General features: G+C 49.3%; 1 protein-coding gene and 1 pseudogene across 2 annotated transcripts; both read left to right on the top strand.

Moving 5' to 3' along the window:
• The first annotated feature begins 6,969 nt into the window (after positions 1–6,969).
• On the top strand, positions 6,970–19,906 carry CCN5 (cellular communication network factor 5). Of its 2 annotated transcripts, XM_055266426.2 has the most exons (4): positions 6,970–7,517; positions 11,953–12,169; positions 16,812–17,066; positions 19,182–19,906. In XM_055266426.2, the coding sequence occupies exons 1-4, from the start codon at positions 7,458–7,460 to the stop codon at positions 19,400–19,402; spliced, it is 753 nt and encodes a 250-aa protein (XP_055122401.2). In that variant the 5' UTR covers positions 6,970–7,457; the 3' UTR covers positions 19,403–19,906. The 2 variants fall into 2 exon arrangements, with proteins under 2 accessions (XP_055122401.2, XP_055122402.2); XM_055266427.2 differs by lacking the exon at positions 16,812–17,066 and having other exon boundaries at positions 7,349–7,517; positions 11,953–12,177.
• On the top strand, positions 19,534–20,259 carry LOC134735847 (uncharacterized; annotated as a pseudogene).
• The last annotated feature ends 4,246 nt before the right edge of the window (positions 20,260–24,505 follow it).

Raw genomic sequence — 24,505 nt, 5'->3', positions numbered from 1 at the left:
CACTGCAACCTCCGCTTCCCAAGGCAGGTATCCTTCTGCCCCAGCCCCTCAGGTAGCTGGAACTACAGGCATGCACCACCACACCCAGCTAATTTTTGTATTTTTAGTAGAGATGGGGTTTTGTTATGTTGCCTAGGCTGGTCTTAAACTCCTGGACTCAAACGATCCACCTATCTAGGCCTCCCAAAGTGCTGGGATTACAGGTGTGAGCCACCGCGCCCAGCCTGCAGAAACTTTTTAGAAACAATTAATTCCTATCATATGCAAGTTGCTTAAAAAGAAAACAAAAGAAAAAAAAAACAACCTAGCTTATTTTAAAAGTGTTGTCTTGATTATAAAAGCCAGATAAGACAATACCAAAAAGGAAAGTACAGGTCCATTTCACTTATGAACATGGATAGAAAAACACTAAACAAAATCTTTCCTGACTGAGTCCAGCAGAGTTAAAATAATGACACTACATCACCATCAGGAAGGGTTTATCCCAGAAAAGCATCCACATCTGAAAATCCACCAGTGTAACTCACTACTACATCACTCAATCAAAAGGAAAAATCCAACGATGTCAGCTGATGCAGAAAAAAGTTTTGATAAGGTCCTTATGTATTTATGATTTTAAAAAATTCTTAGCAAACTAGGAGCATGAGAGAAGTTTCTTAATTTAGTAGGGATTTTTAATACCAAAAACCTACAGAAAATATTCCTAGTGCAGAAACTTTTTATGTAATACATGTCTTTTAACATGAGGAACAAGGCAAGAATGCTAGTGATTACTGCTACTGTTTAATACATAGAGCTGGAGAGCCGGGCTAGAGCTATAAGGAAAGAAAATAAGAGGTGTAATTATTGGAAGGGAAGAGATAAAACTGTCATTGTTTGTAGATGGTGTGATCATCTACCTTGAAAAACCAACCAAATAAACTGACAAAACATTAGAACAAATAAGAGAGTTCAGCAACGTTGCCAGATACACAGTCAGCAACAAAAATCAATGACACTTTTACATCGGCAATAACTAACCAGAAAAACCAATGTAATTTTGACTTAAATAGAAAGGTTTTTAAATAATATATACATATAAATATATTATATATAAAATGTATACATATATATACACACACACACACACATTTTAAAAGCACAGCTGGGTATGGTGGCTCACGCCTGTAATCCCAGCACTTTGGGAGGCCGAGGCGGGAGGATTGCTTGAGCTCAGGAGTTCAAGACCAGCCTGGGCAATATATTGCCAAAATTTTTTTAAAAACATTTAGCCGGGCATGGTGGCACACGCCTGTAGTCCCAGCTACTAAGGAGGCTAAGGTGGGAGAATTGATTGATTCCAGGAGGTGGAGGCTGCAGTGACACGTAATTGCACCACTGCATTTCAGCCTAGTCAACAGAGCGAGATTCTGTTTCAAAATAAGTAAATAAATAAAGGTATAGATATACATAAGTATAAAAATAGTGTATATATATATATATATATAAAATATTGTGTCTCTCTCTATACACACACACACACACACACACACACGTTTCTAATCACATGAATGAAATCTACATGTAGAGTCCAGGGTGTGTTTGGCAGCTCTGGGTGTCATCAGGGATCTGAGTTCCTTTATTTCTCCTTCACCCTCTTCTGCACACGAAGTCCATCCTCAGGGTACCCTCATGGTCCAAGATGGCTGCGGAATTCCACCATCACGTCCGTATTACTGACTGGAAGCAGGAGGGAGCAATGAGTGGTGGTGGAGTCACCAAAGGGAAGCCCTTCTTTTTAAGAAGCATTTCCAGAATCAGCACACAACACTCCTGCTTGTATCTCAGTGCTGGAACCTATTCTGTGGCCCTGCCTCCTGCAAAGCTGAGTGCGTTGCCACCCCAAACAAAAAATCAGCGTTTGGTGACTGAAGGAGGAGGGAAGAAGGATATTGGAATGGGCATTGATCAGGCTCTGCCACAAATCTCAGTCTCCAAAACATGAAACTGGGGCACTGAGGTCCAGAGAAGTGAGGGCATTTACACACAGCCACAAAGCAAATCAGCAGCAGAGGTGGGATTTTCACCTGACTATTGACCTTCCCATGGTACAGGTGTCCCCTCACACCCTGGTACATCCAGCCACTAGAGCACTGCCCTTCCTCACTTCCAGCCCTGCTGGGGTCAGGATCTGTTTTGGATTTCTCTGTCCCCACTACCTAATGTCACACCTGTGAGCTCCACCTCCCCAGCGTCAGCTTGGGACTTGGCATGGGGTAGAGGCCATAAGCGGGAAGGTGGGCACACACCTCGGGAGCTGACAAACTGCAAAGGGCTGAGACTGGCTTCACCCTTTCAACTGCAGATATTTACTTGTGGCTTCCATATGCTGTGCCTTGATGGTGATGTTTCATAAGTTTCACTTTTCAGACGCACTTTTTTTTTTTTTTTGAGATGGAGTCTCACTCTGTGGCCCAGGCTGGAGTACAGTGGCGCGATCTGGGCTCAGTGCATCCTCCGCCTCCCGGTTTCAAGCAATTCTCCTGCCTCAGCCTCCTGAGTAGCTGAGATTACAGACACAGGCCACCACGCCCAGCTAATTTTTGTATTTTTAGTAGAGACAAGGTTTTGCCATGTTGTCCAGGCTGGTCACGAACTCCTGACCTCAAGTCTTAGACGCTAAAAATGCTCAGCCTGGCCCAGGCCTGGAACATGTAGGCTGCTTTTATTTTTATTTTTTTTTTAACAGATGGAGAAACTGACATCCAGAGAAGCAAAAGTGTGTGTCCCAGATGCCAAAGTACCTGCGGCAAAGAATATTACCTAGATGTCCCTCACTCTGGTTCTCCTTCATTGATACACACGGAATGATGGTATTTCCCCACCTCCCTTGTAGTTAAGTTGGGGCCATGTGGCTAGCTCTGGCTAATGAGATGTGAGTAGAAGTGATGATGTGGCTCCTCCATCCCTCTTTTTTCCTGCCAAGGTGACCTTGGAGGCCACTGGTCTAGAACAGGGATTCACAAACTGCAATGCGCATGCAAATCGCCCGTGGGGTCTTATTAAAATGCAGATTCTGATAGTGGGGCCTGGGAGTCTGCATTCCAACATGCAACCAGCTGATGCTGATGCCATCGGTCCTTGGACCACACACTTGGGTAGGGAGGAGCTACAGGATGTGCCTGGCCCACTTTGGACTATTCACGAGCAAGAAATAAGCTTCACTGGGTTAAGCCACTGAGATGTGGGCATTAGTTTGTGATCTCAGCACAGTCTTACGGAAATCATCATTTAGCCATCAACCAGCATTGACTGAGGTCCTACCATAAACTCCTGTGTGACCTGGGTGCCTCATTCCGAACGAGGCGCTCACTCTTGGGGTTGTGCAAGTGCAAGGTCAGCAGCTGAGAATGAGAGCCCCCCTAAATGTTGCACCCGACATGCCTCTGTCACCTCACCCTGGTCCCAGCCCTGTAAGTCGGTGCGGGAAGCAGGGATTTGAAGCTCGGACCTGTTGACTTCTGAGCTTGTGTTTCCTCCTGGGAAAGCAAAGGGCAGCCACACTCACCCTGGGCCCTTGTGTGGGGGCTGCGGCTGCAGCCAAAAGACTCCTGGGTTCCCTGGATGCTCATATCCCTCTGGTGCCAAAACTGGACAGTTTGGAGGGAGGGCTGAACCGCAGCAAACCAATCAGCAAAGTGGCAGCTCCCACCACTCCCGCCACACCCACTCATGCTGAACTGTGTGTGCAAGCTCCGTCCCTCACACTTCGTCACCAAACACCCTTGACGATGACGCCTGCTTCCTGATCTGGCCAGGCCCCAGGGCCCCTACTGCCCAGGCTTTCCCATCTTCAGTTATCAGAGAGAAAAAGTTCCAAGAAAAATCCGTGCTCTGACTCAGAGGGCCCTAGGTGGGCATAGCACTCTGCCCCATTCTTGCCACCTCCCTGCCCCGTATGGCCCTGCCTTCTTCACCATCCGCGGAACCCATGGCCCACCTCACCGCCTCATTGTCAGGTATCCTTCCTCTGCTATGGACTTGGCTGGGACCAGCGGGTCTCCCTCTAACTCTCTTCCTCACACCTCCTCATTTCTCCCGTCTTCCTTCTTGCCTCAGAGATAGAAGTGGCTTAAAACTGTTCCTCTCAGGAACAACTAATCAGTGGCCACAGAGGTCAGAATAGTGGGTACCTGGGGGACAGAGGGTAGAGTCTTGGAAGGGTGATGATCACATTAGTATATACATAGTCATGTACATACATATGTCAAGAGTCAAAATTAGCCAGACATGCTGCCTCATGCCACCAGCTACTCAGAAGGTTGAAGAGGGAGGATCCCTTGAACCCAGGAGGCTGAGGCTGCAGTGAGCCATGTTCATGCCATTGCACTCCAGCCTGGGAGACACAGCGAGACTCTGTCTCAAAAAAAAAAAAAGAAAGAAAGAAAGATTTGCCAAGCTCTACACTTAATATTAGTGCACTTTAAGCACTTTTCTGTATATACACTACCCCTCAACTTAAAAAACATTATCACAGAGAGCTCTATGGACAGTAGCAGAAATAAACAACAGCATCAAAAACTAAAACTTAGGCGTTGGAGTCATATGGACCTGCACTGAAAACCTGGCTCTGTTTTCTAGCTGTGTAGCTTTAGGCAAGTTACTTAACCTTTCTGAACCTCACTTTTTTTAATTGAGATGTGGATCATGAGGATTAGAAATGCTGCTTTTTATAAACAGTGCTTAGCACAAGGGCTGGATCTTGCTGGGTGCTACACACAATTGCTTTTATTTTTATTAATATCAGCGGCCTAGGGAGGACAAGAAGGTGGGAGTGACCTTCCCTGGGTGCAGGCAATAAGGGGTGGGGGGCCTACAGAATTTAAAGATAAAATAAAATTGATGAGAAGTCAGCCTGCTTTTATGATCACTGTGCAATGGCAGATCTAAATAATTTCAGTGGTAAAATACTTTGTCCTGAAAATATCCTTTATTGATCTAAGTTCTAACAATTGGTGCAGTAACTGTTGGGGTTTAATAACGTATATGTAAAGCTTCAAATCAGCACATTTTTTATTCTTATCCTTTAATAAACATATTCTACATGGAAGTCAACTTGACTTGGAGAACTTTAAGAATCCTATAGTTGTCCCCAGCGCATGTGGTCTCAGGAATACACATGAGTTAAGGGTAAGCTCCTCGCAACTCTGGAATCTTCCAAGCTTGCTTTGAATGCATTCCTGTCTCCACCGTCCAGCATTCACATTTCTGCATTTATTTTTATTATTATTTTGTGTGTGTGACAGAGTCTCTCTCTGTCACCCAGGCTGGAGTGCAGTGGCAAGATGTCGGTTCACTGCCACCTCCACCTCCCGGGTTCAAGCGATTCTCCTGCCTCAGCTTCCTGAGTACCTGGGACTATAGGCGTGCACCCACCACGTCTGGCTAATTTTTGTATTTTTTTTTAGTAGGGATGGGTTTCACCATGTTGGCCAGGCTGTCGTTGAACTCCTGACCTCAGGTGGTTCTCCCACTTTGGCCTCCCAAATTACAGACGTGAGCCACCGGCCTGGCTGTATTTCTGCATTTAAACAGTAGAGTGAAATCAACAATGAACGCAGAGTGATGGTAAAGATGATGATAAGAGTATTTCAATTTTGTCATTTTATGAAACTACTTGGAGTTTTGATTTGTATTTACAGTTTTTAAAAGAGTAAAACAGTGTGAACTGTGAATGGTAATGATTTTGTTTGGTAAGTGCAAATTTTAATTCATACATGAAAAAAATTTGTTTTGTTTCATGATTATTACTGAAAATAATTTTGTAATATGAAGGAAGAGGGGTGTTAAAAATGATCCACTGTAGATGTAAAGTACTCTAGGCATGCTTCTGACTAAAACATCAGCATTTCCACAAGAATCCCAAAATAAAACAAAATTAAAAAGACCCCTTCTGTTTCTTTTCCTCCAAGTTTCTGGACCCCCATCTCCACCTTGGCCACCTCTTCCTGCCATAAATAATCAAATCCCACATTTCCATCTTCACCTTCCATTTCCATTGCCTCTTCCAGTGGGACAGCACCCGTGGGGGGAATCTCCTCCATGCTCACAATCCCGGTCTTGCCACTATATCAAGTCACACTTCTTCCTCACCTGTCGCCCATTCTGGAACCTCTGCTATCCAGCTAGATCACTTTGAGGTTTGGACTACTACTAGTGGAGGTAATGGGGGCCCCAGACAGCCCTTGACATCACCTCTTTTATCTTTGCTAAATTCTACAAACAAAGCCCATGTCTTTCCATCCCCCGCCCCCATGGCTGGGACATCGTAGATGTCCCCAAATCTTGGTGATGTGAGCTTGTGCGTCTCACCCTTCACAGACATCACCATTTCCCGTTGCACAGAAGGCTCCGCTCATACCACGCGCTTTGGCTCCCAGAATAAGCAGGCTATCACGTTATGTCCAACATCTAGGCATTGGTACGTGCTGTTCCCTTGGCCTGGAACATTCTGCTCTCTCTCACCCTCTCTTTTCTTGGCTTTCTGAAATGGCACCTCCATCTTAAAGTGTCCCTCACTCTTGGTCTGAGCAAGGGACCTTGCCTGGTATTCCTGAACTTCCACCTGCTTTCCCTCTGTTTTCTCCCTCTCTGGGCCTTGTCCTCAGGTCAGTGTTGTGCCTCCAGCTCCTGCAGAGGCGAACTCAGAGGCGGCTGAATGAAACCAAATGGATTCGGCTTGACCCCATCATCTAGCGGTGCTGAGCAAGCACCGGCACACAGTAGGTCCAGCCTGCCCGGACTCGCCCACCACGGGCCCCCTTCCAGAGCCGGGAGACAGGCCAAGGGAGGCCCCTTATTGCCAAGAGCAAACAGGCCGTCCAGGGAAGTTTTGCTCTGGGTCACACCCACCTCTGGGTGGCTGCCAATCTGCCTGCCAGAAACCGCAGGCTGGGCCGCGGCTACCCAGAGTCAGGGCCATGGAACTTAGGAGACCTTGGGTCAGCTCTGCAAAGGGGGTGTTTACTGAATGCTTCCGGTATCTGCAGCCCCGCTGGGGTTCGGACAGGGGGTCTGGAATAGGGTTTCGCAACTACAGCAGGGCTAGGACCCTCTTGGGCTGGAAGGAGCTAGAGAGGCCCCTGCAAGCTGTCACAGGCTCTTGGTGCTGGTACTGGCTCAGGCTTTCACACACACCCACACACACACACACACACACACACACACACACGGACAGGCACCCCCTTGGTGGCCTTCACAGTTTCACCTTCAGGTAAATGGGCTCATCCTTTGGGCCATGAGGATGGGAAGTAAAGCAAGGAATAAAAAAGCTAGTGTGTGTGTGTGTGTGTGTGTGTGTGTGTGTGTGTGCATGCGCGTGCGTGTGCCTGTGTGTGCCTGGGAGTGACCTCATAGCTGCCGGAACATAAAGACTCACAGGTCCGCCTCCCAGGCTCAAAGCTGGCTCTGCAGGGGACATGAGAGGCACACCGAAGACCCACCTCCTGGCCTTCTCCCTCCTCTGCCTCCTCTCAAAGGTAAGGAGGCCCGGGCCCTGGAATGCACTGCTGACTCTTTGGGTGTGGAGGGGGTGGGGAGGTAAAATCGCAGCCAAGGACCCCCTTGGCAGAATTCCTCCAGGGCCCCACATTGGGCACAGTCTGGCCACCATACCTAAGCAGGGCTTCTCTCCCTGGCACTCAGAGCTGCCTCCGGCCAGCCCTGCTGTGTGACCTCAGATACGTGCCTTGCCTTCTCTGGATCTCAGCATCTTCCCAGGTGAAGGGTATACAGTTTGTGAGGCCTCTGTGAAGACCATTCATCATCATTCATCAAACTTACCGGGCAAATTAAAGAGGGCTTTAATGTATCCTCATTATGAATGGGGGCACTCAAGACATGACATGCTTGGCCTAACTCTGAACCAGCATTTGGATGGATGCCGAGCTGATTGGAAGGTTCATTCTGCAAGGGCATCAATGCCTTTGGACTCTTAGGTAGTGAGTGACCCGCCCGCCCTAGCTAGAGGGGGACAGGAGAGACACCTGTGGAGTGATGGCCTTATGCCTGAATGCTGCATAGGGCATTCACCAAAGAGCCTGTGGGACATCTACCTTGTCTAACATGCACAACAACCCCATAAGGAATTTTCAATTAAGTGAGGCTCAGAAAGGGTAAGCAACTTGCAACCCCAGTTTTCAGTCAAGTGAGGCTCAGAAAGGGTAAGCAATTTGCCCAAAGCCACACAGCAAAGAAAGGTCAGAGCAATAGAGGAGGGCCATGGTGGAGCCCAGAATGACATGGATGTAGGGGGAGAGGCACTCCAGTCTGTGCCTCCCCAAGCCCAAACTGGACCAAGGCCACAGCTGCTAAGCCTTGTCATCCCCTCGGCAAATGCTGAGCTCCCAGAGCCATGGAATCGGCCCCACCACAAGCCACGATCTCACTGTATTTTCACGCTTTGAGGAGCATGGGCAGGAGCTTCTCTCCCTCAGGCCCCAAGTCTTGGTGCCCGGGAAGCCTGAGAACCACGCTGGCATCCTGTTCTGCTGTTTGTTCTTCCAAAGGGGATGGGTAGGACACGATGCCAGTGTGGGTGACTTGGGTAGTTGGAATAGGGGACTTGGGGCTCTGGGAGGGAGAAGGGGCCCAGGATTATGAGAGAACAAAGTAAAGCTGTCCTAGACTTGCCATTAGGGTGAGACTTATGGGACCATTCTTCCCTGGTCCCAGGAAGCAGGGACTGCACAGAAACACAGGGACTTGGTCACCACGACATGGAAAGCCACAGCAACCCTCAGAGGGAGAACTCCAAGTCTTCCAGGCTGGCCGTTGGCTCCCGGGCTCCTGGCTGTGGACTGGGGCAGGAGGCAGACACCTGGGCACAAGCAAAATCACATCGATCAAGGACTGGCCAGGACCTCATTTAATCTCCATCATCACTCAGAAACAGGCTGTCTCTACTCCAATTTACAGAGGAGAAAACTGAGCTTCACCTCCACCTTCCAAAGCCGTTCGTCCATGTGTTCAGTCACGTAGCAAGTCACTGGCAAAACTTGAATCTCAACTCTTGCCCGAAAAACTCCATGCCCAGTTCTCCTGCCCCAGATATCATAAGCCTTGCTCCCCCCACCCCAGATATCACAGCAAGGCCCTGGGGAAACTGAGGCACAATGGGACAACTTGAGTTTGGGCCTTGGATATCAACTTGAACTTGGATGTCAATCCTGATTCTGTCTCTTACTGGCTGTGTTACTACACGCTTTGAGCTCCAGTTTTCTCATATTTAAAATGGGCATAATGATGGCACCTCACATTGGAGGGATAAATGAGACAACGGCACTTGGCACATGACGTACATATGGTATCACATGAGATAATTGTACACTAGAATAGTTGATATCATTAATAGCCTTTCCTGGGTATCAGGGCCTACAGAGTCCTGCCCCCTGACAAGCATGGCCAGTAGAGGGGTCCACAGTGGGAGCCAAGGTGCACAGCTGCTGGTCTATTTCCTGGCACTCCTATTTTCAGATGGGAGGGACCTGAGAGTCACTTCTGACAGTCCTCTCTCCATTGCCCACAAGCCAAGGGAGCTGAACCTCTGACTTAGAAGAGAACCCCAAAGCCCAGACCGTTTCTATGCGAGTCACCTGTGGATTTATGAAAATGCAGATTCGGGCCGGGCGCAGTGGCTCATGCCTGTAATCCCCGCACTTTGGGAGGCCGAGGTGGGCGGATCATGATGTCAGGAGTTTGAGACCAGCCTGGCCAGCATGGTGAAACCGCGTCTCTACTAAAACTACAAAAAATTAGCTGGGCATGGTGGTATGCACCTGTAATCCTAGCTACTTGGGAGGCTGAGGCAGAAGAATTGCTTGAACCTGGGAGGCGAAGGTTGCAGTGAGCCGAAATCGTGCCACTGCACTCCAGCCTAGGTGACAGAGCAAGACTCCATCTCAGAAAAAAAAAAAAAAAAGAAAAAAGAAAAAGAAAATGCAGATTCGGATTTATTATATAAAAATTCAGCTTCGGATTTATAGAGGGGCTCCAGATGCTGCCTCTCTGACAAGCTCCCAGGTGACGCTGCTGCTGCTAGTTCAGACCACACCTTGAGGGGCGAGGCTAGGCCACCGTCTCTAGAATCTGAACAGCCTGCAGCGATGGGACCCACTCCCTTGTGAGGCAGCCAGACACCTAGCTCCGTGCGTCCATCTGCTACTCAGTGCTGTCTCAGTGGGGGCCGTGATCGCCTCCTACTTTGTGGCCCCCACCAGAGGCTGGTCAGCCAGTTTGCAATGGCTCCTAGTGGCCAGCGTGGGAGTTGCTGGGAACTGAAAGCAGGTTTGCAGGATTGTGGGTGGGGGGGGCACTGGGTGGGGCAGAGGGTGAGGCAGAGCAAAGGGGTCATTGCCTGCTTTGGGGCTGCACAGGAGATATAAGGTCATTAATTCCATCATTATAAACTGCAAGTCTCCCTTCCTCTAGATAAAACCCTCATCCCCTAAGGATCTTACTAAACACAAACTTGGCCCCCCACAGATGGGGCCACTGGAAGCATCTTGAATTATACTTCCTTCTTGGTCCCCACCTCCAAATGGGCAGACAGGGAGCCCACGGCACCTGCTGTATGGTTTGGTTGTTTCTCTGATGTGGGTGGCGAGGGGCAGGCAGGCCACATGGGCTGATACCCTGATCCTGTCACTGGGGAATGGGTCCCTGGCTTATGGACAGTCTACCCCCATCCCATGTCCCTGAGTCCTCACTTGGGAAGCAGGACCTGGGACACTCCCAGCCCTGAATCGAACACACTGACTTGCCGTAAGTCCCTGTCCCTCTCTGGAGCTTAGTTTTCCCATCTGTACCTGGCATGGGGAGGAGGTTAGACTGGGGCAGAGGTGCTGAAAACCTAGCTGAGCTTCAGAAGCCACTGGACAGCTTCTTAAAAATAAAGATTCCAGGTCCCTGACTGTGGGACTTCTGATTTTGTAAGCCCCAGAGTGGGTTGGGGGGTCTGTATTTTCCCAAGTCTCCTGGCTGATGTGATGCACATGCAGAGCTGGGAAACATGCTGAATGGATCGAAAGGCCAAAAACATCCATGATTTGGTTCGATTTATTCAGTCCTAAGATAAGTATCCATATGCTGGAAAATGTACCAGACCCTGCCGTTGTCATCCTCGGCTTGTTGCTTTTGCCTTTCTGCAAGCTCCCAGAGGGCCGGGGCTGAGCCCTCTGCCATCATTAACAACAATGATCATCAAAGCTAAGTGCACTGAGCGCCTACTGCATGCCAGGCCCTGTGCTGAGGGTTTGCTGTGCAACATTTCATGTACTCCTCAGAGCAATCCTCTGAGTTAGATACTTCGAGGAAACTGAGGCTCAGAGAGCTTAAGTAACTTCCTTGAGGTCGCTCAGCTAATAAGGGGCAGAATTAGAACTGAAAGTCTAGCCAGGTGCAGTGGCTCATGCCTATAATCCCAGCACTTTGGGAGGCCGAGGCGGGCGGATTGCCTGAGCTCGGGATTTCAAGACCAGCCTGGGTAACATGGTGAAACCCCATCTCTATTAAAAATACAAAAATTGCAAGGCATGGTGCTGGGCGCCTGTAATCCCAGCTACTCGGGGGGCTGAGGCACGAGAGTCGCTTGAACCCAGGAGGTGGAGGTTGCAGTGAGGCTGGGATCGCGCCACTGCACTCCAGCCTGGGCAACAGAGTGAGACTCTGACTCCAGAAATAAAAATAAAAAATAAAGAAGTGGAACTCTAGTCCAGAGTCCTTGCCCATAACTACATGCCATACTGCCTCTTAGGGCATGTTGTGGGACTACTGGCCTTCGAGGCCAGGCCTGCATGTCTCTGAGGCTAAGGTGTGGACACCACGCTGCCCAGCCTGGCAGAGAGGTGGCTGGTTGTGAGGGTCTCACTGCCCACCTCGAAAGCCCGTGGCTGAGTGAGGTCTCTGTCTCTTCAGGTGTGTACCCAGCTGTGCCCGACACCATGTACCTGCCCCTGGCCACCTACCCGATGCCCACTGGGAGTACCCCTGGTGCTGGATGGCTGTGGCTGCTGCCGGGTATGTGCACGGCGGCTGGGGGAGCCCTGCGACCAACTCCACGTCTGCGACGCCAGCCAGGGCCTGGTCTGCCAGCCCGGGGCAGGACCCGGTGGCCGGGGGGCCCTGTGCCTCTGTAAGCAGGTTTGCAGGACTGAGGGGGGGTGGGGTGTGAGCGGGAGGTCAAGGCTGTGGTGTCCTGGATCAAAGTGCAGCCCTCCTCTCTCTACCTCCTTGGATGCTCACTTCAGGTACCCCATCCATTCCAGCTGAACTTGGTGGCCCAAAGCCCACTCCCCACTCCCTCCTCTCCCTTCTTGGCCTCTGCTTAAACCATCTCACTACCCCAATAATCTTTCCCCATCCCTACCTGTCCAAATCATTGCCAACTTTCAAAGCCGAGTTCAAACAGCTTCTCCCCTGAGAAGCCCTCCCAGATTCTTCAAACCAGACGCCACCATTCCCTTCTCAGGATCCTTACAACACTTTGGGGAGAATAAAAGTGCAACCTCTTATTTAGGGCATAATATGTGTCCAGAACTGTGCTAAGCACTTACTACACAAGTCACATCATCCTCACAATAACCCTATGATGGGAAGTACTTTCAGACCCATTTTATGAATGAGGAAACTGAGGTTCACCAGCATTAAGGGACATGCTTCACGTCACACGGCATGGGACCAGATCCAACAGGCTCTAAGGAACATTTCATTCTGTCTTCTCCCAGAGTGGGGGCCCTTGGAGCACTGCTGGGATCCTGGGTTTGCCATGTATTCGGCAGTCACTCGAGCATGTGACATTCCTCACCACTCTTCTAGGCCTTGGTGTCCTCTGATGCTTTGGGGCAGGGCTTTGCAAGCTGGCTCCAGCGACTTGGTGCCAGAGAATTCGTTGTTTTGGGAGGGCTGTCCTGTGCATGGTAAGACTGCTAGCAGCATCCCTGAACTCCACCCACTGTATGCCAGGAGCACTCCCCATCCCCCAAGTCGTGACAGTCTGTCTTCAGACAGTGCCAAATTTCCCCAGGGGGCAAAATCTCCAGTTGGGAACCATCACTTTAGAGAAATGCAAAGAGGCAAGAGATTGTTCTTCTTTTTTCTTTTTTAATAATAAGCCTTGTAGAACAATTTACCTCTTTCATCTATGTGCATGTCACACTTTTACAAAAATAAGAATGAAAGAGAGAGAGAGAGAGAAGCTCATGAATCATTGACAATGAATTCATCTGTAGGAAAAGCCTTGTTAAAAAACAACAGGCCAGGCACAGTGGCTCATGCCTATAATCCTATCACTTTGGGAGACTGAGGCAGGATGACCACTTGAGCCCAGGAGTTCTAGGCCAGCCTTGTCAAAATAGTGAGATCCTCTCTCTATCAAAAAAAAAAAAAAAAAAATTAGCCGAGTGTGGTGGCACATGCCTGTGGTCTCAGCTACTTGAGAGGCTGAAGTGAGAGGCTCGCTTGAGCCTGGGTGTTTGAGGCTGCAGTGAGCCGTGATTGCGTCACTACATTCCAGCCTGGGCAACAGACCAAACCCTATCTCAAAAAAAAAAAAAAAAAAAAAAAAAAGATTAATAACGCCATGTGAAACACTTTATTTACAAGTATTGTAAGGATAAGGAGGGTGATTTGTTACACAGGCTGAGGGATGATTGCTTAGTAAAATGCATCTGAAGAACAATTGAGACAAGTAACACTTTGCTTACAAAGCTGTTATTTACATTTGCTGTGACACGTGTAAACAGCACCCACAGAGTTTATTTTACACTTGCACAGCCCTTACCATGTGTAAGACACTGAGGGTTTCACAAATATAAACTCATTTAATCTCACAACCACATGAGGTAGGTACCCTTCTCTTATAAATGGAAAAAAGAGGTACAGAGAGGCTAAGCAACTTGCCCAAGGTCACACAGCTCATAAGCAGCAGAGCTGAGATCTGGACTCAGGGAGCTGGCTCCACGAGCTCCACTGCTCAACTGCCTGACATGCAGCAGTTGATTAGTACATAGGCTGTGATTGTTAATAACTTTATTAAGGGATTTTTCTTATTCCGTCTTAATTCAGACTTCAAACACCTGCAGGCCAAAGGTGTACTTGGGTCCCTGGTCCTTCCTGCAACTTCCCACCTTGGTCTGTCAACATGATGGGTGCTCAACAGTGTTTAATGATTTAAACTGAATTTAGAGGCCGGGAACTAGTGAACCCCAAAGAGTCCAGCTAAGACATCGCAAAGGCTCAGTCTAGGGGTTTGCAGGGAACACGCTGCCAAAAACCTCTCCTATCACTTACTCGTTGAACGCTCTTCTCTAAGGGACAACTCTGAGCTGTGAGATGTGCTGCAGATTCACCATCGTGGTAACAGCACATCCAATGCTGGGATCTTGATCTTCCGCCCCCCAGAACGGCCTCCCCAGTCTGTTGAGAGCACCTGCATCCTTCTCATGGCTCAGGCTCAAGACCTTGGAGTCGTTCTAGACGTCTCTCTCTCTCTCTTTTTTTTTTTTTTTTTTGAGATGGAGTCTCACTCTTTCACCCAGGCTGGTGTGCAGTGGCAGGATCTCAGCTCACTGTAACCCCCATCTCTTGTGTTCAAGCGATTCTCATGCCTCAGCCTCCCAAGTAGCTGGGATTACAGATGCATACCACCATGCCCGGTTAATTTTTGTATTTTTAGTAGAGACGGAGTTTCGCCATGTTGGCCAGGCTGGTCTGGAACTCCTGACCTCAAGTGATCCACCCGCCTCGGCCTCCCTAAGTGCTGGGATTACAGGTGCGAGCCACCACAGCCGGCCTAGACATCTCTCTTTCCTCACCTCCCACATACCGCCCACCAGCAAATTCATCATGGTATTTCCGGCATCTGACACTCCCATCCCTTCTGTGGCTACCACCCTGGTCTGAGCCTCGTCATCATTGGCCTGGATTTTGCAGTAGCCCCATAATCATCTCCCTCCCTCTGTCCTTGCCCCTGGTCTATTCACAAAGCAGCAGTCAGAGAGCTCCTGGGAAGTCGTAAGCCGGATCACCTCCCTCTTCTGCCCCAAGCCTTCTGGTGTCTTTTCCATCTCAGAGGAAAAGCCCAAGTCCCCACAGTGGCCTACGAGGCCCCACAGGATCCTGCTCATGCTTCCTCTCTGATCTCATCTCCTCCTGCTCTCTGCTCCAGCCACATTGGCCCCTTGCTGTTCCTTAAATACCCCAGGCACACTCCTGCCTCAGGGCCTTTGCACTGGCTGTTCCCTCTACCAGCATTATTTCTCAGCAAGGCCTTCACTGCTGGAGGATTAGATGAGCTAGGGGACTTACAGCATTTTGCCCGAAGCCTGGCACATAGCAGATGCTACATGGAAGCATAACCCACTCCCGTTTATTGAGCATCTGCTATGTGCCAGGCTTGGGGCAAAATGCTGTAAGTCCCCTAGCTCATCTAATCCCCCAGCAGCCCTGTGAGCTGGGTACCAAGGCTCAGAGAGGCAAAATAACTTGCCCCAGGCCCCACAAGTGGGAGCCAGAGTTGGAACCGAAGTATGTGTGGTTTTGATTCTGAAACCCCCGTGTGTGTACAGACCTACTGGAAGGTTTTCTCAGAAGATCTGGGAGAACCTGTTTGCTAATTAGTCCTTTCCCCAGACGTAGCTCAGTGGCCACCCAGGTCTCACACACACGCTGTTCCCCGTCTGCACTTCCTGAGCAGCTCACACGCTTCTCCAGCACTCTTACTTCATTCTCTCTTGGAGGTGATGCCCTCACACCTGTCCCCCCTCCCCAAGCCCATGAGTTCCTCAAGACAGGAACTGTCCTCTTTCTGTCTAGGAGCACAGTGATTGGGACACAGGTGGGAAACGGTAAATACCTCTGGAATGATAAGGAGTAGGGCTATTTTATCAGGGTCTCTCATGTGCCAAGGCTTATGCCAGCTATTCACTTAAGGGGCACTCCTGCAGTGCTGTGTGTCGCATATAGGCTCTGAGCCCACCGGAGGGATGCGGAGACACACATTGGCCGCCCCAGCCCTCAAGGAGTTCATGTCCAGTGGAGGAAGTGGCAATAACATCCATATCTTGAGGGCTTCATTGAAAGAGTGTTCCCTGAGCACCTAGGCCATGCCTAGCACTGTGTGCTAGAGGGTACGGACGTGTCATCCCATGGAACCTGAAGGTACAATTACTGAGCTCATCATTGCTGTTGTTCAGGCCACTCAGAGAAGTTAAGTAACTTACTCAAAGACACACAGCCAGCAAATTAAGCCCTGACCTGACAGTGATGACTACAGCATAAGTGGACAATGGCTTTGTTGCATGAAATTTCAGTGTGTATAGAATACTTAAACGTTATTAATACATGGTAACTATACTAATGACAGTAAGAGAGTAGCTAGGACCTACGGAATGTCTCTTTTATGTTGTGATCATTACGCCTATCATTCCGAGTAGTCTCTACCACCCTGCAAAATAAGTACCATTATATCCCAGCTTGCAAATGTGGAAACTGAGGCAAGAAGAAGTGAAATCACTTGGCCCAGGTCCACAGCTAAGAAAGGGCAGAGTTCGGGGGGTCAATCCAGGCCTGTCTTCTTGCAATCCCTGTGCGAGGATCCAGGGTGCCCCAGCAGGCTGGTGGAGGGCTGGGGAGAGGTGCATATCTTGGGCTGGAGCCCTCGGCAGGGCTCAGCTACTGTGAGGCCGCTGCCTCCGGCAGCGGGATCTGGGCAGCTCTGCAGAGAGGGCTGTGCCGCTTTGCGGGTCACCGATGGGGGTGCGGTTTCTCCTCCGCAGTGGCAGAGGACGACGGCAGCTGTGAGGTGAACGGCCGCCTGTATCGGGAGGGGGAGACCTTCCAGCCCCACTGCAGCATCCGCTGCCGCTGCGAGGACGGCGGCTTCACCTGCGTGCCGCTGTGCAGCGAGGACGTGCGGCTGCCCAGCTGGGACTGCCCCCATCCCAGGAGGGTCGAGGTCCCGGGCAAGTGCTGCCCTGAGTGGGTGTGCGGCCAAGGAGGGGGACTGGGGGCCCAGCCCCTTCCAGCCCAAGGTGAGCGCAGCGGTGGTCCAGGTCAGGGGCAGGACTGCCTGGGGGCGCCAAGGGCCACCTGGGGGGTGGGGTGGTGCGGGGCTTCCTGGGTACCAGGACCCAGGGACACATCAGAAGCTGGGAGGGGCGGAGCTGAGAAGAGAGATAAGAAAGAGGAGTGGAGGGCCTGGCGCGGTGGTTGCCCCCTGTAATCCCAGCACGTTGGGAGGCCGAGGTGGGCGGATCACCTGAGGTTAGGAGTTCGAAACCAGCCTGGCTAACATGGGAAAACCCCGTCTCTACTAAAAATTCAAAAATTAGCCTAGCATGATGGCGGGCATCTGTAGTCCCAGCTACTTGGGAGGCTGAGGCAGGGGAATCGCTTGAACCCGGGAGGCAGAGGTTGCAGTGAGCCCAGATCAGGCCACTGCACTCGAACCTGGCCGACAAGCGCGAAACTTCGTCTCAAAAAGCAGAAAAAAAGAAAGAGGAGTGGAGGGTCACCGTCTTTAAAACCGATAAACCAGGCCTCCCTCTTTAAAACCGATAAACAAAAAGCCACCGCCTTTGATATGTGTACTTTAAAACCATAAATAATTAAAAATAAAAACTGGGTGACAGAGCGGGGAGAGGAAAGGTGGCTTAGGGTATGTGAAACAAATTCTCACATTTCACAGATATAATAGAGCTAAGCTCTTAGAATATATAATATTACCGTATTTATAATATATTGATACATGTTAATATAATATTAATTTATTATTATTTGGGCTTACTAAAAAAGGAACTCAAAACTGAACCAGGCAAGGTGGCTGCTCTGGAATGTGGGCCCGGGGTAGGCTAGAGAGGGAGAAAAGACAGTTACCTCCCACCGTTCCACTATAAATCTTCAATTTTAGAGATTTTTGTTGTTGCTGTGTTGCTTTTTGAAAATTATTATCACATGAATGTGACTTTTTAAAAAAGGCAACTGAAAAGAGGAGGATTGATTTCATAAATGCAGCTGCCACCCACAAGAGGTAGTCACATGTTATGGGTCAGGTGCACGGTATCTGCACCAGTCCCACCACCCCCTTTTTGCTGTGTGACTCTGAGAAAGTTGCTTAACTTCTCTGTGTCTCAGTTTCTCCTGCTGTAAAATGGGGACAATAAGAGCATCCACTTCATAGCGTTGTGAGAACTACTTGAGTTTGTTCAAGTTAAGCAGCTGTAGCAGTGCCTGGCACATGGTACTGTATCAGAGGTAGCTGTTATTATCCCTGTGATGGAATATGATATATCCATTTAAATACATAGGAAAACACCAGTGAGTTTGCCTTATGGATAAAAGCAGGATAAGAAGGTGTATTTCCAACTCAAGCTCAACTAAGTGTGTCCCTATGCACGTGTACAGGTATATCTACACATACACATGCATACACAGCACACACATGTGGGTAGAAATCAGGGTTTCTCAACCTCAGCACTAGTGACAATTGGGGCAAGTAATTATTTGTTGGGATGGGGCTTTCTTGTGCACTGCGGGGTGCTTAGCAGCATCCCTGGCTTCTACTCACTAGATACCAGTAGCACTCCCCCAGTTGTGATGACCAAAACTGTCTCCAGATATTGCCAAACCTTTCCTGGGAGGCAAAATTACCCTAGTTGAGGACTACTTACCCTAGTGTAAGACTAGAAGGAAGGACACCGAAATATTCACAGAGGGAGACTTGGAGCAGAGAAAAAGCTAGACCGTGGTGAACCTGCCATCTTGTTCCTGGCACAAGAATCCTGGAATCTTTAGCATCCTTGCTACCGGGCCAAAGCACCACTCCACTCAGGCTGGGCACCCCCTGCCTGTAAAATGCTGTTTATCCAAAGAGAAGAGAAAGCCGTGGTTCACTGAGGGACCATCGTGACACTCTGGTTGCCAAATAACTAATATTTATGGAAATCTTACAAGTACCAGGCACTGTGCTAGGCACTTCACACCCATTATTTTATTCAATGCCATCCACTGTTAGGAAATTTACATAACAAGAAACTGAGATGCAGAGAGGCTGAGCCATTTGACCAAGATTGCAGTGGCCGCTGGTGGGTGGGTTGAGCTGCTGCGCCCTGGCTGCTCAGTGTTAACTCTTGTTCTTTCCCCTCTAGGACCCCAGTTTTCTGGCCTTGTCTCTTCCCTGCCCCCTGGTGTCCCCTGCCCAGAATGGAGCACGGCCTGGGGACCCTGCTCGACCACCTGTGGGCTGGGCATGGCCACCCGGGTGTCCAACCAGAACCGCTTCTGCCGACTGGAGACCCAGCGCCGCCTGTGCCTGTCCAGGCCCTGTCCGCCCTCCAGGGGTCGCAGTCCACAAAACAGTGCCTTCTAGACCCCAGCTGGGAATGGGGACATGGTGTCCACCATCCCCAGCAGGTGGCCCTGTGCCTGGGCCCTGGGCTGATGGAAGATGGTCCGTGCCCAGGCCCTTGGCTGCAGGCAACACTTTAGCTTGGGTCCACCATGCAGGACACAAATATTAACACGCTGCCTGGTCTGTCTGGACCCTGAGGTACAGCAGAGGTGCAAGATCTAGTCCCCTTTCCTCTAACTCACTGCCTAGGAGGCTGGCCAAGGTGTCCAGAGTCCTCTAGCCCACTCCCTGCCTACACACACAGCCTATATCAAACATGCACACGGGCGAGCTTTCTCTCCAACTTCCCCTGGGCAAGAGATGGGACAAGCGTTCCCTTAATATTGAGGCTGCAGCAGGTGCTGGGCTGGACTGGCCATTTTTCTGGGGGTAGGATGAAGAGAAGGCACACAGAGATTCTGGATCTCCTGCTGCCTTTTCTGGAATTTGTAAAATTGTTCCTGAATACAAGCCTATGCGTGATCTTGTGTGTCAGGCCTGTGTTTTCTGAGAAAGCCCTCCCATTATCTGGGGCAGAATTCAGGGGCGGAGTTCTCTGTGAACCTCACAAGGTGAAATCACATGGTCTTAAAGAAAGCCAGAAGACAGGCCTTCAAGTGATCCATGAAACCCAAATCGTATTAATAATAATTAACTTTTTAATTTATTTATTTTTTTTGAGACGGAGTTTTGCTCTTGTTGCCCAGGCTGGAGCTGGAGTACAATAGCACAATCTCGACTCACTGCAGCCTCCCGGGTTCAAGTGATTCTCCTGCCTCAAGACTCCTGAGTTGCTGGGATTACAGGTGCATGCCACCATTCTCGGCTTTTTTTTTTTTTTTAAATATATTTTTAGCAGAGATGGGGTTTAGCCATGTTGGTCAGGCTGGTCCCGAACTCCTGACCTCAAGTGATCCGCCCGCCTCAGCCTCCCAAAGTGCTGGGATCACAGGCGTGACCTACTGCGCCCAGCCAATAATTAACATTTCTTGAGCGCCTACTATGTGCTAGGCACTAGCACTTTATACAGACCAGTGCTTCCCAGCGTTTTTGACCAGAGAAGAGCAGGGAGAATGAAAGCTGCCTCCCAGGGACTGGGGAGCATAGCCTGAAATCAACTAACCCAAGGGTGAAATTGTTCGAAGTCTCATGTTTTATTGTTTACAAACAAAACAAAACAAAAAACAAAAACAAAAACAAAACACCCAACACCAAATACATAAATTTTACATTTTCCTCCATGGTCTACCTGTGTTTGTTTAAAAAGTAAAACTGTATTTCCATTAGGATCCAAGCAGGAAATTACAAAACACTCTTGGTATTTAAACAGGGATTTCTTCTTATTAAACTAATTTTATAAAGGTATAATTTACGCTCAGTTAAATATACAGGTTTTAAGCATATGGTTTAACGAGTCTTCATCAACGTACACTCTCATGTAACCAACTCCTCAATCAAGGTATAAAACATTTTCATCATCTCAGGGAGTTCCCTCTGGCTCCTTCCCAGTTATCCCTCTGCTCCCCAAGGCAACCACTGTTCTGATTTCTGTCACCATAGATGAGCTTTCCTGTTCTTGAACTTCGCATTAATACAACCATACAGTAGGTGCTCTATAATGAATGACATCTTTCACTCAACATAATAAAATAAAAGGAATTTAATGAGAGGACTTAGTTACCCACCTGAGACGCCAAGTAGGGGACCGTGTGATGCAAGAGGAGAAATTCAACACCAGCCCTCGGGGTGGAGGGGCAGAGGGAGGGCAGAGCCCAGAGCTGGCACCAGCAGGCAGAGGATGGGAACCCGGCAAGGCTGTCTGCTGGGAGCTGCAGCCGCTAAGGAGACGCAGCCTCGTAGACCTAACAAAAAGTAGATGCAGGTGGGGAGACCTGCCCTGGCTTCTGCCTGCTGCTATCCCCCAGTTTCCAGTTATGCCTCCCATGAGTCAAACCTGCCGGGAAGGTGGAAGAAAGGGGAGCCTGGGAGATGCAGGACAAGGAAGGGCAGGAGGGTTCTGAGAATGAGGGCAATTCCCAGACACAGTGTTTGTAAATTACCCACCCCAGTTACGGTTGTTGGTCGCAGAGGCCCGTGCTGCCCAGCCCCCATCACTTATCTCAGGTATCACCCCCTCCAGAAACCTTAGTTTGAGAATCACAGGCTGAGTTTGAACCATGTAACCTTCACAGAGCCCCTGCATGGCAAATATAACTAACTCCAGCTCAGGGATAAGAAAACGCCCGGGAAAGTGAGCTGTCTAAAAGCTGGTCTACAGCTGGGGTGGGATGCTAGTCCAACCTGAGTTTATCTGACTCTCGACAATGGCTGTTGGTCTCTCACAGATTGAGAATTTCCATGGGTCTGGTTCTGCAAGGGTAAACCCTAAATACATTTCCAGGCAAAATTCTGATAACATTCCCCAAAACAGGGAGAACACGGACAAGAACGAGGAATGTGCACCGAGGGACTCCCATACATAAGGCTCTCTCTGACAAGTGCTCTGTCCACACCATTGCACGTCATCCTTGGGACATTCCTAAAGGAAAGTGCCACTAATACTCCCTGTTTAGAGATGAGTAAACTGAGACCCAGAGTGATTAACAAGTTGCCCTGGAGTTGTAGAGCTGGGACTCAGGCCCATGACCTCACAGCTGAGCTGCCGCTGTGCAGTGGTGGAGTGAGTGGGCTCAGCCAACCTGCCCAGGTGTGCATCCTGGCTCTGCTATTTCCTAGTGCTATCATCTTAGGCAAAGTACTTAACTTCCTTGTGCCTCAGTTTCCCCTTCTTTAAAATGGGGATGTCAATACTCAACACAGAGGATTGTTGAGAGTGTTATGTGATTTACAAAAAAATTTAGGGCCGGGCACGGTGGCTCACACCTGTAATCCCAGCACTTTGGGAGGCCAAGACAGGCAGATCACTTGAGGTCAGGACTTCGAGACCAGCCTGGCCAACACATCAAAGCCCCATCTCTACTAAAAATACAAAAATTAACTGGGTATGATGGCACACGCTTGTAATCCCAGCTGCTCAGGAGGCTGAGGCACAAGAATTGCTTGAACTGGGGAGACAGAGGTTGTAGTGAGCCGAGATCGCACCACTGCACTCCAGCCTGGGGGACAGAGCAAGACTCTGTCTCATTAAATAAATAAATAAATAAAATAATATTGGAGGCTGAAAGATTGAGGATCATGATCAACTCATTATACCACTGGAAGCCACATGAGTAAGCAGCAAACTATTTCTCATAAATGCAGAATGTTGGCAAAGTGACAAACTGTTTCTGCCACCCAGAAGGAATGCTGAGGGCAGTCACTCTCCAAGCATAGTGTTTCTTGTGATTAGGCGTAATTGAAGCCTGTTAGTAACAATATGAATCTGTGATCAGTCAACCAGCTAACCAGTCATTACCTCCTCCCTGCTCATTCTACCCAATAAATAGGAAGGGCTGTGGAAGCTCAGGGGCTGCCTTTGCTCACTAGAAGCAAGGAGTTCTCTTCTTCTTCCCCTGGCCCCTTCCTTTAAAACAGTTTCTTTTGTCTTAAGTTTTCATTTCTACGTTCGTCCCTTTGTTCAGTCCTGTAATGAAGTCACAGGCAGTAACAGTAGTAACTGCTGTAATGACGGCCTCAAGTAGTAACAGTAATAACTGTCGCAGTGACAGTCTCAAGTAGTAATTGTGGTAGTCTGCAACAAAATAAAATAAAATAAAATAAATTTTAGCAACCGTTATCCTAACTCTTGGTGCTTTAGTTTTTTGATCTGTAAAGTGGGAATAAATAGTAGTGCCCAACCCACAGGATGGCTGTATAAAGTGAGTACCTGGCTGTGTGCAGTGGCGAGCATGCCTGTAATCCCAGAACTTTGGGAGGCCGAGGCGGGCGGATCACCTGAAGTCGGGAGTTCGAGACCAGCCTGGCCAATGAGGTGAAACCCCATCTCTACTAAAAATACAAAAATTAGCCAGGCATGGTGGCACGCACCTGTAATCCCAGCTACTTGGGAGGCTGAGGCATGATAATCACTTGAACCCGGGAGGTGGAGGTTGCAGTGAGCCAAAATCACGCCACTGCACTCCAGTCTGGGCAACAGAGCAAGACTCTGCCAAAAAAAAAAAAAAAAAAAGTGAGTATCCACTCCACAGGGGTATTGTGAGTATTAGGAAGGTAATTCCTCCATGTTCTTCAACTGAAGCTATTATTATCATCCTGCCTGCAATTCTTGGCAAGTGTTGTGAAGGCAAGGACTGGGAATCCTCTTGTTTGTGGAGAAGAGGAAATGTGTCGGAGGCAAAGTCACAGGGGCAAACCAGGTTAACCCTCTCTGAAGCTCTCACGGCCACAGGTGCCAGGCCTGGCCATTCCTCCATGGGAAGCTTCTGCACTCACTTCCTCAGTGCTGGCCTGAGTCTGCGGGGCAAGCTGAGTGTCCCGGGGCAGAATGCTTTCTGGAGAGGCCTCTGCTACCAGCTGTGGCTGAAGGACCTGGCACAGGGCCTGCTCCTGGGGCCCTCGGCACACCATCCTCCTCCAGCCGAGAGCCGTAAGGAAGCAGTTTCCCTAGTGAAGGGCATCAACAGGCCCCAGGAGGTCCTCCTGCCTGCCAGGACACCCGTGGTCCTCCCCATCCTAACTAGTTACAATTAAAATGAATCTAGTAAACACAGCCAGGCCCTCCCACGCCCTGCCCTGGGATGCAGGGACAAAGACGGCACCCAGGGTAGCCCACACACTTACGGGGAGCAGCTTACAGTCTCACTGTTTATTGAGCAGCTACTGTGTTCCTGATGCTTCTGTAAACCAGAAAGTGTCTGAGACAGGTCTCAATCGGTTTAGACACTTATTTTTCCAAGGTTAAGGACACGCCCAGTAGAGAGGTCTGTGCCTTTCTCTAACGATGACTTTAAGGGCTTCAGTATTTAAAGGGGAAAGCAGGCTGGAGGGGAAAGAAGGAGGGTCTGGAAATCCACATATTGCAAGAGAAAAAGAGCACGTAGGGAAATTATGTATTCAGAAAAAGAGCAGGTAATTATGTATTCAATTACGTATTCGTCTCATGATCTGTAACTTTACATAAGA

The sequence above is a fragment of the Symphalangus syndactylus genome, chromosome 24 (genome assembly GCF_028878055.3).
Source record: "Symphalangus syndactylus isolate Jambi chromosome 24, NHGRI_mSymSyn1-v2.1_pri, whole genome shotgun sequence".
In the NCBI taxonomy this organism is placed as follows: Eukaryota; Metazoa; Chordata; class Mammalia; order Primates; family Hylobatidae; genus Symphalangus; species Symphalangus syndactylus.
This window is presented reverse-complemented; position numbering and strand designations above follow the sequence as displayed.